The sequence below is a fragment of the Diabrotica undecimpunctata genome, chromosome 7 (genome assembly GCF_040954645.1).
Source record: "Diabrotica undecimpunctata isolate CICGRU chromosome 7, icDiaUnde3, whole genome shotgun sequence".
NCBI lineage: Eukaryota > Metazoa > Arthropoda > Insecta > Coleoptera > Chrysomelidae > Diabrotica > Diabrotica undecimpunctata.
Window position 1 is genome coordinate 20,036,976 of NC_092809.1, and position 18,065 is coordinate 20,055,040.

The 18,065-nt window shown below is 34.3% G+C and overlaps 1 protein-coding gene across 2 annotated transcripts; it reads right to left on the reverse strand.

Annotated features, from left to right (window-relative positions):
- Positions 1–1,030: 1,030 nt before the first annotated feature.
- On the reverse strand, positions 1,031–17,715 carry LOC140445030 (uncharacterized). Of its 2 annotated transcripts, XM_072536811.1 has the most exons (7): positions 17,457–17,715; positions 17,192–17,330; positions 16,404–16,544; positions 15,559–15,738; positions 12,065–12,730; positions 4,449–4,566; positions 1,031–1,417 (listed from the first exon to the last, which is right to left on the reverse strand). In XM_072536811.1, exons 2-7 carry the CDS (start codon positions 17,312–17,314, stop codon positions 1,053–1,055), a joined length of 1,593 nt encoding a protein of 530 aa, XP_072392912.1. In that variant the 5' UTR covers positions 17,315–17,330; positions 17,457–17,715; the 3' UTR covers positions 1,031–1,052. The 2 variants fall into 2 exon arrangements, with proteins under 2 accessions (XP_072392912.1, XP_072392913.1); XM_072536812.1 differs by lacking the exon at positions 17,192–17,330.
- Positions 17,716–18,065: the final 350 nt, after the last annotated feature.

The window sequence follows — 18,065 nt, forward strand, 5'->3', positions numbered from 1 at the left end:
AAAACAGCAGCGTAGTCAATATTAAAATCACCACATAAAATTTTTCTGCTTTTAATGGGCAGAATATCTAACAAATTTAGCAGGCTCTGAAAAAATAGTTCAGTATCAGAGCTAGGTGATCTATAAATGCAAATAATGTATAGGTTAAATTTCTTATTATAAATCAAAGAAAATTCGAAGTAGTTTTCACCCAGCAAATAGTCATCTTTGGAGACTGAAGAAAAATCATTGTTATTAGAAAGAATCAGAGTGAAACCATGAGCTGAACTTGGACGATCATACCTAGCAATTGTGGTATATTCTTGAATGAAAATTGGCTCATTAACTTCAAGCCAGTGCTCCGTCACTGCAACTAACTGGGGAAACCCTAATTCTTCAAATGTTGCCACAATTTCGTTAGAGAATGGTATAACAGTCAATGCTGCATGGTTTAGAACCATTTGTTTGCCAGAAGTGACTTATTAACTCCGCGGTAAATGTTTTAAAACGTCAAATAAGGACGGCTGAAGCATAAAAAAATCTCATTTCTGAGATACTTTTCTAAGACTGGCATGCTTCGAGGATTGATTTATTCAAATACAAAAGTATATTGATGATTAAAGGCAAATACTTTGAAAGACAATAAAGCTGATTTTTGACAAAGATATGTTTCTCTCTATTATTTGTGCAGAACTTTTAGTGTTCGTCTCGTATATGGATAACTGTTTATACTTTTTTTACATTGTCGCCATTGTCCGTTACTTTATAATAGAATCGTAGAAAAATCTAGGAACATACTAAGTACCATAGTAGCTTTCAAATGAGATTTTACTTGCAGTATGATCCTATTTAAAATAATTTTACAAAATGGGCCTGTCCGCTAATTGGAATGTCACTAAGGCATCATAAAAACAATATACACGTGTGTTAGTGCACAAGTTTATTAATTTATGGTTTAGAACTTTATATTCGATTTTTTTGTCTGTGTTTTTATTTACGAAACAACACTTATTTAAGTTTAGTAAATAGGATAGAAAATTAAAAATCAATGTTTAAAAACAAAATCTTTATTTTTACAATATATAATCCATCAAGGAATGTCCATAACAATTTGAAATTCGTTTACGTTTTTGACTACTATTTAATACTGACAATAATAAACTAGTTTTACCAACTACTACATGTGTTTGTTTCCTATACACCTGCCTGTTTCTCCTATGCTCCTCAATTTTTGTTCGTATTTTACAGTCATGTGCAGGCAACGTAAAAACTTCTTCGATATTGTGCAGGTACGAATTCAAAAGATTGATGTCTCCGATATTTAAAATGTCCTCTAATGATGGTTTTGCGATAATTCTGGATGTGCAATCGACTTTACGCCGAGTTAGTATTAATTTGCACTTCATTGAAACAAAGTTAATTTCTATTTTTTCATCGTCTAAAATAATAATATAATTACCTATACAATGGATTTTCCAGAAAACATTTGTGTAGCTTGGTTTTATGTACGGCAGTCTATGCCTCGGGAGCAGAACGCTTTGGGGGTTTATGTATTTGAATACGTAAAATATCAGCATATTATCGCGATTTCAAGGAAGTTACCTATCATCAAACATAGGCAGGTATTTATAAATACAAACACAAAAACCGGGAATATGTGTGTGACTATTTTATCACTGTGGTGGTAATTGCTTTCTAACGTTGGCGCTTGTCGTACAATCAAATATCACAATTGTAGAAAGTGGCTAATGTTTTAATTATTTTTTGTAGGGCAGTAAATTTGGACGTTTACCCTATAGGAAAAAATATTTTTGTTCCTACAAAAAGAGAAAATTTAATTATTATTTAATAAACTTTGATCAAATGAAAAGCAGATATCGAGCACAGTTTATTAATTAAATCTTGCCCAAGTACTTTCGCTTTCTAGAGCATCTTCAGGGGTATTTCGTCAATTGCGGCCTATCCAACAATCATAGAATGTCATAAACATAAAATTGTACAGTACACTACACTACACAAGAGAGAATGATGCCAATTCTCTCTCCATACGCCTTTGAATTCGTCGATTTCCTTTCCCCTCAATACATTGAAAATGTTAGTCACTTTCTACAATTTTGGTACTGTTTCTGTTTTTGAGTTGAAAATACTTGCGCATGTCTGATGATAATAAACTATTTTGCGTTGTGCTCCTGAAACAAAGATCGTCATATTTTGACTAGTAATAAAATATTCTCTATTAACTAAACTATATGCTCATATTGATTTCAAGAAATTAGATGTGAACATCGAATTTGTATGAATATATATATATATATATCATCATCATCATCATCATCATCAATGGCACTATAACTCTTCGTGAGTCTTTGCCGCGTTTACTATTGCCTTCCATGTTTGTCGGTCCTGTGCCAGTAATTCCCATTGTCGCACTCCCATTTTCTCTAGATCTTCTTTGACTGCATCTTTCCACCTTTTTCTAGGCCGCCCTACAGACCTTTCTTCCCTCTGGCCTTTCAGAACACATTGTTTATAAGGCGATTGTCATTACTGCGTATCACATGCCCTGCCCATCTGAGTCTGTTGGCCTTTATATATCCTAGATTTTGTTTTCCGAATAGAGACTCTAGCTCGTTATTGTATCTGCCCCTCCATTCGTTTGTCATGCTGTCTCTGCAAGGGCCATATATCATTCGAAGAATTTTACGTTCCCACACCAGCAATTTATTTATTTCTATTTTTGTTAGCGTCCATGTTTCGCTCCCATACGCGACTGCTGGTCGTATTATGGTCTTATATATCCGGGTTTTTATACCTCGTGAAAGAAGTTTTGACTTCATTAGATGTTGCATTGCAAAGAAAGATCTGTTTCCTGCCATTATTCTCGTTTCAACTTCTTGCTCTAATTTGTTGTCATTTATGATTGTTGCTCCTAGATATTTAAATTCTTTAACCACTTCGAAGTTGTGATCATTTATAGTAATGTTTTGCCCATGTCGTTCTTGTTTTGAGACGACCATGTATTTTGTTTTGTCTTCATTTATTTTTAGACCGATGTTTAATGCAGCTTCTTCAAAGCTCGAGAAAATATCCTTAATTTCTCATGTTGATTGTGCTACTGCGTCTACGTCATCGGCAAAGGCGAGTATGATTTTTGTTCCCCGAGCAGTTATGTCTGGTTTGATTTTTGGATATATTTTTCGCATGACATATTCTAAGGCCAGGTTAAACAACAATGGGGACAACAAAGCATATATATATATATATATATATATATATATATATATATATATATATATATATATATATATATATATGCTTTCTGCGGTTTTCCGGGTTTGACTCCAATTTGAACCATTTTGGTTTTAATAAAAACTATTATTTTGACGACGTTTCGGCAAGTCGCACTTGCCATTGTCAAGTCAGGTAGTAGCGCCACTTGTTGGTGCTTGAAGTTATGGCTTATAATTAACCTATAGAGCGTTTCACGTTAAGAAAATAATATTAGGCTTATAGAGATCAGTGTTGCCAAAACTCTCAGGAATGCGGTTTACTAGATTGTCGATATATTTTTCGAATTTCCATTTTCAATTAACATTTAACTGTAAAGTCAGAATAACAACTGAAGAACCACAAAGCCTTATTATCATTATATAGTCTAAGATAACGACATAAAATCGCTGACATACGCACACCGGATTATTTTAAGTTGCAATTAGTAATTAGATATATGCATTCCAAGCGGTCCGTATATTTTTTTTAAATCTTTAATAGCAGGCAAAGTGAATGATTTAACTAAGCAATATTTTCTACTGATTTCTATGATTCATGGTATATGATATTCTTACCGAAAAACAAATAAACTATCGTTACTATAATTAAAATAACATAAAATAAAATTATCTTTTTGTAAATACTATTTATTTAATTAAAATCATTTTCCCTACTTTTCATCTCTTGTTTCGAATGGGCACTTTTGGTCAATTACGTTAAAAAACGTTAATTGAATTCATGTCTGTGAAAACGAAAATACAAATTATACAACCCTGAATCGTGCTTGCGTTCATCGTGGCATCGCTGCGCTTCTATCGTCCATAAGAAATACATGGCCCTATCTCCGCAATGTTATTTTCTTAACGTGGAACGCTGTATAGTACAATTATAACTAGGTACATATCACATATAAAATTCAGAAAATTACAGTCATTTCTTTTGTTTTTTTTTTTTTTCAAGATGTCTCTTCTTCACCAATGCAGCCAATTGGCTTAATATAAATCCTCCATTAAATATCTAAGCTATCTGTCAATACCCGATAGACTTTTTATTTTGCCCTGGTATCCCCAGAGGTCTTGTATTGGCGACATCTAACCTGCAATAACAGTAAGTTCTGGCAAAGCCACCTTACTGTTCTGAAGGCTCACCTTAGGACCCTAATTGGGGAAATTGATCCTTATTTAATATAATGTACCTACCCTTCCGTTGATGAGACGACTTCCAATAAATCACTAAATCATTGGGAATAATAGCATCGAACCAGTTATGTGTGTACTGGTCGTCCAGATCTGCGTGGCATATCACACCATAAATAGCCTAAAAATGAATGTGTAAGTAAAATGAAAGATGATAAAAATTTAATAAAATATTGATATAAACATTGCTTAATTATAGTCGATGCAATTTACTATTTTTGTTGAGAATAAGCCACAATTTTACTTTAAAATAAGTTTATTATAATTTAGTTGAACCGCGTAGATTGATTGATTGATCATCAACGCGGTTCAATCCGACTGTAGAGTTTAAGCTAACCTAACCTAACCGGACTGTAGAGTTCAATATTAATTCCTGTAAGAGTATTAATCTTAGCTCTAGGTTTAATTATATATATATATATATATATATATATATATATATATTTATTTACGGTAACAATTGACTTCCCACATGTAAAGTTGTAGGTTCAATTGGCTTCCGCTGGTCAATTGGCATCCGGTATTCGGATGCCAATTGACCTCTTCAAAATAATATCAGAAACGCATAGTGGATGATATTATAAGGCTCTTTACGCGATATGAACCCGGAATCCAATTGGACCGTTTTTTGATTCGTAAATAAATCGTAGTTCGAGGCAAAAAATAAGCAGCGCCACCATCGATTTGTGTATATTGAGTTGAAGCGATATTCATGTCGTTACAGCTTAGCGGTTCAATTGGCATCTACAGGATGTGATACGATTTTGGAAGCCAGTTAGTCACTTAGATTGTCTTAGATTCCAGGTTTATAAAGGTTCGAGTAACATCTGGTCGATTCGCGTTTGAGTTTAATTCTTAGAATGGATATTTTTTGTATAGTTTTTGGATTTACAATATATTATTGGTTTTATCTTACTTTCTTGTTATCTGCAGTCTTTTATTCTTTTTGAAAGGTTTTATAACCTTATTTCTCAGCGCCACGTGTATAATTTTTTGAAGCACATTGCTAAAACGTTGTGTATTAAAAAGCATTTAATGTTAGGGGTTGTAAATGCATTAAAAATGTTGTGAATTTTGAAAATGTGGTTTGGCGCTGTGTTAATAAGATTCTTTCGTTAAGATGCTTAGTTTTTATCTATCTCTGGTTATGCTTTGTCTTTTTTTCTGTGAAAATATTAACTAATATTATAAATGTGAGTGTAAGGTGTTTGTCGGCTTGTTTTTTTTCGCATTCCCTGTTTAACTTTTTAACCGATCATATTGATTATTTTTGCAATTTTGACAGGGACACAAATAAGCACAGATGATACATTTTATTAAAAAAAGTTGTATTTTCAAGGGATACTTCTCGGCAGAAGACGCCATCACAATCGAATCGAGGATAAAAGCTAGTATTTTATATGTAAATGAGAATGCAATCCACTCTTAACTGATCAACATTTAATATGTCATCACAGGTGTTCCGTGTGCAATGCTGCCAGGTCACCCATGTACAGCTTGGAACAACAAGAGTCATTTGCTGATCGGTTTAGGTCACCGAAACCCAACCAATTATGATTGGATCAACAGAAACAACTACTCCGTGGGCTAATACCCCTACCGGCATTGAATTATACTATTGATCCAATGGTCGCAGAACAACACAACCCATCAAGTGTGAAACGCCAAACAGCTGTTTCGGTCCGCCAGACCTTATCAGTGACGCTTGGCTTCTCCATTGGAAAGTTGTCTGTTCTGCTTAAGGGGACAAGGTCCTCTGAATCTCAAATGTAAATGAGAATGCAATCCACTCTTAACTGATCAACATTTAATATGTCATCACAGGTGTTCCGTGTGCAATGCTGCCAGGTCACCCATGTACAGCTTGGAACAACAAGAGCCATTTGCTGATCGGTTTAGGCCGCCGAAACCCAATTAATTATGTTTAGATCAACAGAAACAACTACTCCGAGGGCTAATACCCCTACCGGCATTGAATTATACTATTGATCCTATAGTCGCAGAACAACACAACCCATCAAGTGTGAAACGCCAAACAGCTGTTTCGGTCCGCCAGACCTGATCAGTGACGCTTGGCTTCTCCATTGAAAAGTGTTCGTTCTGCTTAAGGGGACAAGGTCCTCTGAATCTCAAATGTAAATGAGAATGCAATCCACTCTTAACTGATCAACATTTAATATGTCATCACAGGTGTTCCGTGTGCAATGCTGCTAGGTCACCTATGTGATCAGTTAAGAGTGGATTGCATTCTCATTTACATTTGAGATTCAGAAGACCTTGTCCCCTTAAGCAGAACGGACAACTTTCCAATGGAGAAGCCAAGCGTCACTGATGAGGTCTGGCGGACCGAAACAGCTGTTTGGCGTTTCACACTTGATGGGTTGTGTTGTTCTGCGACTATAGGATCAATAGTATAATTCAATGCCGGTAGGGGTATTAGCCCTCGGAGTAGTTGTTTCTGTTGATCTAAATATAATTAATTGGGTTTCGGTGACCTAAACCGACCAGCAAATGGCTCTTGTTGTTCCAAGTTGTACATGGGTGACCTGGCAGCATTGCACATGGAACACCGGTGATGACATATTAAATGTTGATCAGTTAAGAATGGATTGCATTCTCATTTACATTTGAGATGCAGAGGACCTTGTCCCCTTAAGCAGAACGGACAACTTTCCAATGGAGAAGCCAAGCGTCACTGATCAGGTCTGGCGGACCGAAACAGCTGTTTGGCGTTTCACACTTGATGGGTTGTGTTGTTCTGCGACTATAGGATCAATAGTATAATTCAATGCCGGTAGGGGTATTAGCCCTCGGAGTAGTTGTTTCTGTTGATCTAAATATAATTAATTGGGTTTCGGTGACCTAAACCGACCAGCAAATGGCTCTTGTTGTTCCAAGCTGTACATGGGTGACCTGGCGGCATTGCACACGGAACACCTGTGATGACATATTAAATGTTGATCAGTTAAGAGTGGATTGTATTCTCATTTACATTTGAGATTCAGAGGACCTTGTACCCTTAAGCAGAACGAACAACTTTCCAATGGAGAAGCCAAGCGTCACTGATGAGGTCTGGCGGACCGAAACAGCTGTTTGGCGTTTCACACTTGATGGGTTGTGTTGTTCTGCGACTATAGGATCAATAGTATAATTCAATGCCGGTAGGGGTATTAGCCCTCGGAGTAGTTGTTTCTGTTGATCCAAACATAACTAGTATTTTATAGTATAGCAAAGTAATACATTTTCGGGTAGATCAGATATGTAGGATTTAGTGCTCGCTCTTCTACCTATATTTTATTAAAGTGTCTTATGAAATTTCAATTTCTGGATCATTTTTTGTCTTTAACTGGGATATTATTACTCTCCTGCCTTCTACTATTCTTTGCTTTTCTCACCACTCCTGCTGATATCTCTATATTTGTGTTTCGTTTATTTATTCGTTCATAGTTTGTTATTAATTTTGCCTCACACATGTTTGCGTCTTAATAATTTTAATAATATAGAAATCTTATTACCTGAATAAAGGAATCATGTTTTGTTCAAATAAATTTAATAAATTAAAACCATTTCTACATACCATTTTGAAGATAATCATAACAACTTGAAAACACTACAACAAATGAAATGGAATAAGCAGTTGTTCCACATCTCTAACGTAAGGATATGAAGAAAAATTGATTCTTAATATCGTGTGTATTTTTCACCAGCGCGAATTAGTGCTTGAAATCTACGTGGCATGCTGCGTATAAGCCTGTCGATATCTTGTTGAGGTACCTATATTTTCCCATTCTTCGATTAGAGTTTCTTTTAGTTGTTGAAGGATTTGAGGTGGATGTGGGCGCCTCGGGACACATCTATCTAACATATCCCAAAGATGTTCAATTAGTATAAGCGAATAAATGCAATACACTCTTAACTGCTCAACACATCAAGGTGTTATAGCAGGTGTTCCGCGTGCAATGCTGCCATGTTCACTATTGGAGTCACTGGAGTAGTTGTTGCTATTGATCCAAAAAGTTAAGCTTTGCTTGGGTTTTCGGTAACCTTAACCGACAGCAAATGACTCTTGTTTTCCACGCTGTACATGTGAACATGGCAGCATTGCACGCGGAACACCTGCTATAACACCTTGATATGTTGAGCAGTTAAGAGTGTATTGCAATTTTTCGCTTATATTTTATAGTCAGAGGACACAGTCCCCAAAGCAGAACGGACAACTTTCCAATGGTGAACCCAAACGTCACTAATGATAGTCTGGGTGGACCGAAACAGCTGTCTAGTGTTTCACACTTGGTGAGTTGTGTTGTTCTGCAACCATTTGGATCAATAGTGTAATTCAACACCGGGAGAGGCATTAGCCATCGGAGTAGTTGTTGCTATTGATCCAAAAAGTTAAGCTATGTTCAATTAGATTTAGATCGAGACTCAGGGGTGGCCAATCCATGGTTTGAATCTCGTGCTGCTGAAGGAAGTTCTTGGGTTTGATTTCCTTTTACGACCCTGTCCAATGCGTCTTTTATATCGACCGGTTTCTACATATCGATTCCAAGCATGATGGATGACGGAAGAACTGACGATAAAATTCCTTGCCACCTGTCGAATACTGGTACCATTTTCATTAGTAACAACAAGAACGATTTCTTGCTTATTTGTATATCATTCTGTCATCTCTCATTTTGAAAAACTAGTGTGAAACTTAACAATTTATGATGAAATGTAAAATTTCTAGAATAAAACAACTGAAAACTTTTGTTTTCTGTACTTCCACAAAATTTATTTAGTAATTGTCACTACAGCTGTTTCGGCAACTTGCCTTTCTTAAGTGATGGTTAACCTACTGTGCGTTCAGGTTATATAGTTTCACTGAACAGGTTGAGGAGGGGGGGAGTTGTTAGTCTCAAGTTCGTCATTCAGAATTGGTGTCTTTTAATTTTCATAGATTCTAATAAAGATAGCTTAAGGCTTTTATTTTGGACGTGAAGAATTTGAAATTGGTCGTTAAAAGAATGATTATGATCTAGAAGGTGAAGTGCATATGTGGATTCTGTTTTCCTATTATTGAAAGCCCTTTTATGTTCTGTTATACGTTTGTTGAAGGCTCTACCTGTTTGACCGATGTAAGCTTTTGGACAGTCTCCACAGGTGAGTTTATAAACCCCAGTGTGTAAGTGCATGTTTTTCGTTTGGCTCTTGTTGTTCTTAATATATTTAAATGCTGGTGTTATTCTTTTCTTTTGATCTGTCTGGCTATTTTAGTTAATATATTACCTGTATATGACGTGATCGAGCAATATATTGTATTGGGCTTTTTCTCTTGTGGTGGGAAGATTGATTTAAGGGCTTTCTTGAGTAGTTTTTGCTGTAACATTTTGTTTATTATGTGTTCGTTGTATCCAATATTTATTGCTATAAGTTTAATGATATTCAATTCTACTTCGAAATTATTATTTGACATTGGGATTTCTGTCAATCTGTGGAACATACTATAGTAGGCTGCTAATTTATGTTGTGCAGGATGGGATGAAGTACTGTGTATGGTTGTGTCAGTATGTATAGGTTTATGAAATACAGAGAACTTGTGTTTGTTTTCAATTCTTATAATTTTTAAGTCTAGAAAATTTATTGACTGGTTTTGTTTTATTTCTCTTGTAAATTTAATATTACTATGGATTGAATTAACGTATGATAAGATTTGGCCAAATTCACGAAACATAAAATAATGCAATGTCAAAACATGTAGCATGTTATTAATTATTCATACTTTATAGTACATTCTTAACTTTTGTTAAAGGTCCTAAATTACTCCTAAAACTTTGTTTACGTTGAAAGCTATGTATCGCCATTTTAAAAAGAGAGACCAAGAAATTTTGTAAATTATATGTTTGCAACTGTGTTTCTTACAAAAACCTTTTGTATGTATATAACTTCTTTATTATTCACTTCTAATGAAGTTAAGAGATAAAATACTGATTCTGAATTTTGTTTAAAAGAAGTGTACCTTTAAACATTTGATTTTCAACTTCTTCAAAGTTACAGTAATTTCAACATCTTTTCAATTCTTGAGTACTTCAATTCCCAAGAGATTTCAGTAATTTTATTTTATTTTTTTCTACGTAGGGCTAATACAACCATGAGATATAATCGAGACTCCATATATTTCAAACTAGGTTGATTTTGATAAAATTGGTTTTTGTTAGGTACAGATAATAATTACCTATGTAGTGCCTTCATAACAGGTAATTCTTATTTTTATGTTACAGCCTTAAAATAAAACATACATTATGTCGAATAAATTTTGATATATTATTTATTAACAAACGGTTAAAGAAAAACAAATATGTGTTAAAATACGACTCTTTTTTAATTATTGCTTTTCATAGTATATGGACATAATATTTTATCTCTTTTTAATGTAAAAGAATCTGGTTCGTTTTGATTGTGCATCTATTATTATATAATACCACATCAAACCAGATTTAGTGACGTACGAGAAGTATGGGCAGAGGAAAGAAAAATACATACAGTTGTAAGAAGTCAGATACCAAAAAATAAAGGAGAAAGTTATGTGCACTTTGCGTTCGGCAATAATGTGCCTGTTGTCTTAAACATCTTCACTTGCAAAAATTTTCAGAGTGAGTGTTATCAAATGGTCGTATACTCTTATAAGTACTTTTGTTTGCTTTCTAAGTATTTTTCATGGACTTTGAATTTGCTAAAATATTGGAAAGTGTCATCGAAAATGCAAATCGAAGAGAAATACGAACAAGAACGAGAAAATACAGCCCATATAGCCCATAATGCGACGTAACAGCCCAAGACATGAAGTTACAATCATTGTAACATTTAATTTTAACATTTAATCCTACTATACCAGAATTTCTTTAGTAATACCAAATAATTCATTACAACAGAGCTCTTTTACTCAGGGAATAATCAGACTAGAAGTTGTTAAAAGACGATAAAACATTTTTAAATTACTGAGCTTAAAAAATGTAAAATAAAAGTATTTAGCAAATTAAATCAAATTTTAAGCTGTCATAATTTTAAAAGAAAAATATTCAATCTCGAAAAAAGCAATAACTACCTGCCTACAATTTAAAGATAAAGAGTAATATACTCTAACAAGTTAAATTTTTAAACATCCGTTTCGACAACAAAATATTACAATGACTGAACAGATGAATTGACTCAGGTAGAATTCCACCGAAACCTATAGGTATTATTGTCGACTTGAGTCATAAACCAATGGATGCTAAAGGTCCAAAGCCAATCGATGCCAAAGAAACCGCAACAGCGATTGATGCCAATTGGTACCGCAACAGAATTCGCTGTATATTGTGGCCCGTGAATATTCACGGATGCCAAATGGGAATACTTTTCGTCCAGAAGTCAATTGGTACTACAAAGAAATATATATATATATATATATATATATATATATATATATATATATATATATATATATATAAATATATTGCTACAAACTAAAAAAAATATATGCTACAAGAAGCCTGCTGATATACATGTTTTAAGAACATTGAGGTAATTTAATGTTTTATTTGAACCACACTGTATATTGTAACTGAATCTAAACAAACTATTTATAACATTTTACTCACCAAAATGAAATATATCATCTCCCCATTTTCTTTTAAAATCTGATCAAGGAAAAATGTAATATGTGGTAAAAATATTGCTTTAACGGCGTCAACTCCCAAGTAGTAAATGATAGTCAATACTGGAAGCATAGCACCTTGACCAATCACGTCTATTTTTTGATTGATTTTTGATATAGCTAGTTGTCGTAGAGGTTCCCTAAGGCACAAAATACTTAAAGTAAAACACATCCGCTTAAGAATATCCGGAGACGTATAAGAAAGTAACAGTCTTTGTAAAAGGAGCCTAACTAAAAGTTGAAGAGATTTATGTGACGCAGTAGAACTTGGTATAGGGCTGTTCTCTAAAGTTTCTATTAGATCTAATGCTCTTAATGTCAGAGAATCATATGTAATATTTTTTATAAGCAGAAAATATCCAAAATTGTAGAACCACTGGGATATCGGACCGATTTTTGAATTTTCACTTATATCCTGTAAGGTCACTTCTCTCAATTCGTCATCGCCACTTATCAAACATTGGCAGGCCGTCTTGAAGTAATTTTGGTACACCTCACTTACATTTTCGGCATCTGAATCAGGAAACCAGCTTTTTGTTAAAATAATATCGCCGTGTTGAACGTACGTGGGTTCTTCTTCTGCTAATTCCACGAGATTCACAAGACTATCCTAAAAATATAAAATTTTACCCAAGATATGTATATTTATTTTTCTGTTAAAAAAACATTTGGCTGCGATACAATGAATGCTATACTTTATCAAATAATTTAGTAAAGAACTAGGTAATAAAAAAATAATAAAAACAAAAAATAAGCAATACAAGAGACAATAGATAAGCAAATAATGAGTTTAAAATCTCTTTAGGGTTAGAGGCATGGTTACGAGGGGCTGTCCACAGGGAGGGGTGCTATCACCACTACTCTGGAACATAGTTCTAGATACCCTGGTTGACCAACTCTGCAGCAACGGTTTCTACACAATAGCCTATGCAGATGATATTGCTGTCCTGCAAAGCGGTAAGTTTGAGAACACTCACTATCTATAAATCCAAAGAAAACAGAGATGGTCCTCTTTACCAGGAAAAGAAGAATCACGGGCTTAATACCCCCAAGTATTCTAAACTACAATCTAAATTTTTCTGACAAGGTGAAATACCTTGGTATTACCCTTGACAAGAAGTTAACATGGAACTCACACTTAGATGGTAGAGCTAAAAGAGCATATATTGCCTATGAGCAGTGTCGACGAACGGTCGGACGCACCTGGGGCCTCACGCCCAGGGTGATCGCCTGGGTCTACACCGCTGTCATTAGGCCAATGCTAACTTACGGAGCTATTGCTTGGGTACCAAAAGTGCTACAGGCAACAGCGATTAACAAACTAAACCATATTCAGCGGATGGCTTGCATAAATATAACAGGTGCCATGAAAACAACACCAACTGCTGCAATGGAGTTGATCATTGGCATCACGCCTCTAGATATATATGTCAAAGAGGTGGCGCTAGTGACAATGATGCGACTGCGCTCAGCTGGTGCAAACCTTGATGTAGGAATGGGACAATTGAGAACTCGTTTCTGGCGAGAAGAGTTGGATGCGTTACCACTTCTACAGGCAGGCTGCGACTCAATTGAACCGAAGTTTGTCTTTAACAAACCCTACAAAATTGAAACAGGACAGTATATGGAGACAAACGTGGCAAATGCCTATTGCATATACACCGATGGCTCCAAAATGAAAGAAGGCTCAGGATGCGGGATATACTCCAGATCACTGAACCTAAGAATAAAGTGGGGTATGGGCAAAAATGCCAGCGTAGTTCAGACAGAACTGACTGGTATCTCCATAGCCGCAAAAGAGATAACTCAAAAAGGTATAGCAGGTAAAACTATAATCATCTGCACAGATAGCAGACAAGCGCTACTAACCTTGAATAGACCACGTGTCACATCAGGTTTAGTAATGGAGTGTCACAAGTCACTAACCCAAGCTTCGGATGGTAATACCATCATCCTGAGGTGGGTTAAAGGACACAATAGGAATAAAGGCAACCGCATTGCTGACCAATTAGCTAGGAAGGCGGCAGGCCTAAGACTCTTAGGACCTGGGGATCTTTTTGGTTGGTCAACTACAACAATCGCGGAAATTGTCAAATGTCACTCCCATGCGCAAACCGTAAAAAGATGGGAAGAAGGGAAAGGATGTAAACTTGCCAGGGTAACACTAAGTAACATTGAAGAGTCAACATCTAAGAAGTACTTGGGAATGACCAGGAAAAATCTACGTTTGGCAGTTGGTTTTTTAACTGGTCATTGTCATCTAAGCAAACACCTCCACACACTGGGGCTAGCAGACACACCCCTATGTAGGAAGTGTGAACGAGAAGACGAAACTGTAGAGCATGTCCTATGTGAATGCCCAGAGTTATCGTTAATACGAGAGTACGCGTTCGGCGAGTCCTGGCCCACACCTGCCCACATAAGAGAGATGTCTCCTGGTGACTTGTCCACCTTCCTAGAATTGGCAGGATGGACAATGAGCTAAGGGTGACAGCTCCCTGGGAGGATGCACAATGGGTCAATTGTGGCCTAAGTGCTGTGAAACTTAACTCGCCCTCCCTACTCTACAGATACAGATCTCTTTCGGGTGTATTGATGTATAAACCTGTTATACAGAAAGTACACGGTTCGATTGAAAATAAAAGTCTAATGTTGGCAAACACTTCTATTAACACATTAACTGCCGATCTATTCTGAGATGGTTTTCACCAAGAACTGCTTACTGTTTTTGATACTTAGACGTTTACTTATTAGTTTTTGGAAAAGTTCGAATAAAGCAAGTGTTTTTAAACTAAATGCACATATATACAATAAGGGTATACAATATACATATATACAATACGATATTTCATACCAAAGCTCATATTTCAAAGTAAAATACTGACTAAGAGAAAACTTGAAACATAACATTCATGGTCATGCATTATCTGTAACTGGTGTGGAATTTTGCCCAGGTAGAAAACAATTCCCTCAAATTGTTAATATAGAAGATGAATGTTTAGCCCCAACGTACTAGAAGAAAGAACCCGCAACTAGAAGAAATAGAAGAGACAATCTGGTTTATTTCATATGGATAGAAGAATATAAATACAAAATTAGAAATAGTAGAAAAATATTCTTAAAATATTCAGCAGGGATCTTTAATGAAATTTACTACATACAGAAACTGTCCCCACCGATGTACCCTTGTGTCTCGCAATAAAGATGAAACCGATGTAGCCTGAAATTATATGAATGAGATGTCTGGATACTAAGTAAAGTAGTAGTGTAATTTATAAAACAGAAGACATTGAACAAACTTTAAAACTTAATCAAAATTAAACAAAAAACAACTCAAATTAAAAATACAATACATTCAAATTAGAAAATATGACTTTAGGAATATATAGTTGTTTGAACAAGTAAACAAAACAAAAAATATCTAATTCATTAACTTACATCTAAATAATAAAAAAATTGATCACTGCTGCTTGCACCTGGTACATCACTAAAGGGTACCCAATTCGGTGTAGTAGTTGCTCCATAAACTTTTTCAATAGATAAGTTTCTGAAGGACTCGTCAATATCTTTCGAACTAATTACATTATCGCCATGCAATCGTGCTGTTAACAGGGCGTCCTAAAAATAAAATCAGTAATGAACTTTATAATGTTTAATCTATGCATTTAATTTTTTTTTAAACAAGCATATTCCTTGACATCTCTATTGGCCCCCTTATTGTTAAATTCTGATATATCATTTTGTCTCATTGTTTTTTTTTTTAAGTTTTTTCTCCATTTCTGGGTATGAGAGTGATCGTAAGTAAATATTTTTATGATTTGTGTAGGTTTTGTCCTCATTATAGATTTCACAAATTTAAACATCTTACTTTTAAATATTAAATACTATATTTTTTTATTTATATGCTAGTTTTTGATAGGTTACAAGGAACAACCAAGGCTTATTCGACCTAGAACTGAAAAAGGTAAACCTTTATTTTATAATTGGCTGTCTGGGATATACTGGGGGTTTGTTTCTGACAATGACACCTCTATAGGTTTTAAGTTTAATCATTTTAATGAATCATTTCGAATATTTCTTAAAGCTTACGTTTTTTTATGATTTTTCTTTTATCTTGCGTTCTATCTACTTGAAGTTTTTCGCTTTTAAACCTGTAAATAAAATGTTTTGTTTTCTTTTTATTTAATAATAACCTAATTTTCGTTAATATAATTTTTTATTAAGTCTACTCTCTTATATATCACGTAACTAAAAATTAATTGTAAACTAATTTATTAACTTACATGAATAATATATCTGAGCTTATAGTTGATATCTTCACTAAGGAGATTACAGACTTCATCTGATAAATGGGCTTCATGCATTGTTTGTTCTGCATAATTGCGTATAATATCTGGGCCAATTCCAGCATATTGCATGCCATCCTAAAATAATAACAAAATCGACATATTATTACAATTTAAGAGAATTTCAACAAAACAAAATTTTATATAAAAGTTTAGGTACTTTCCATTCAATTTTGTACCCGATTAGTTAATCATGGACAAATTGTGCCTGTTGAATTAACCCTAAAGTTATATCATATTTAGAGTCACATTTAGGTGGTAACTGATATGTTTTACGTGGGAAATTGATATATTTTTTGATATGGCTGGAGTAAATGTGACCGTTCCATCCCTCCATGTAGAGTATTGGGCACTTTTTTATTAAGCATGCTTTAATTTAACCAGCAAGACCATTTGACCATATTTCGCTTTAATCATCAAATAACCATTTTTGTAAAGCATGCAAGAAAATTTGTGCATTTTATTTATTTACATATAAAATTAATGATAATATTAAAAACAAATAAAAAAATTCAGTGATGCAGAATTCGGTCCTACAAATAGTTATATTAGCAGATTAGTACTGTGTTGCTTACCCAGGCTTTTATCTTACAACCACTTTCACAAGTTTATATAATGAAGAAGTGACCAGTTCTATAATGTATTAAAATTTGTACTACAAGTAAACTGATATGGTAGCCAAAAACAATTTATTCACACAATTGATTTTATTCTACAAGGATTACCTGCTCGGATGATCCTTTATCACTTGTGTTAGTGTCACTTGCATTGCTTGTACTTGGCAGAGACTTCCTTTTCTCTCGATCCTTTGAGGATTTCTTAGATTTTACATTATTGCTAGTGGACATTGGATATTAATATTTCCTTAAAATTTAATTTATTAATTGACTTATAAGCATATAAATATAATTGCTACTTCATAAACGATATTCATTGTTTATAAAAATATTTTCATTGGTATACTCTAAAATCAACTAGTAATTTATTTACCTACTCCTACAGCTTACAAAAGTTAAGGTTTAAATCAGAAGAAACCTGTCAAAATATTCTGGTAACTTATGTAGGGAACATTGAGAAATAATTTGTTATTTAGATATGTTCAGTTTTATAAATTTGGCACTAATTGCTGTTGATTCTACTCTAAAAATGATTTGCTTCATTCATAATTTATTTATTTACATGAATATTATTGTAATCAGGTAATCTACACTTAAAAATCTAACTCTAACATCAACATCTAACATCTAACGTCAACAAATCATGATGACAAAAAACATAAAACAGCACAATAACACTTCCACCACAGAATACTAAGTTATTCTGTGCTTCCACTTAGCGAGTAAAACGACGATTGGCGCATGGCCTAGTGTCAGGGTGCGTAACTACATATACACATGGGGGTAAATTTAAAAGGCACGTAAAATTACCTGTTTGTAAACTTATTTTAAAGGAAGGAAAAAAATCAATATAGTCCTAAAATAACAAAATAAACCTTATTCTTTACGATAATAAGTACAGATATTGTGTTTACTACATAGATAAGTACACAATAACTTCCTAATTTAGAACACTCATCCTTGATTGTCATGGACAACGCAC

Coding starts and splice junctions, on each gene's coding strand:
- LOC140445030 (XM_072536811.1), bottom strand. CDS start 17,314: ATGTCCACTAGCAATAATGTAAAATCTAAGAAATCCTCAAAGGATCGA. Junction 4,567..12,064: donor AGATGATATATTTCATTTTG/GTGAGTAAAATG, acceptor ATTCATTTTTAG/GCTATTTATGGTGTGATATG. Junction 1,418..4,448: donor GTCGTCTCATCAACGGAAGG/GTAGGTACATTA, acceptor TTATTATTTTAG/ACGATGAAAAAATAGAAATT.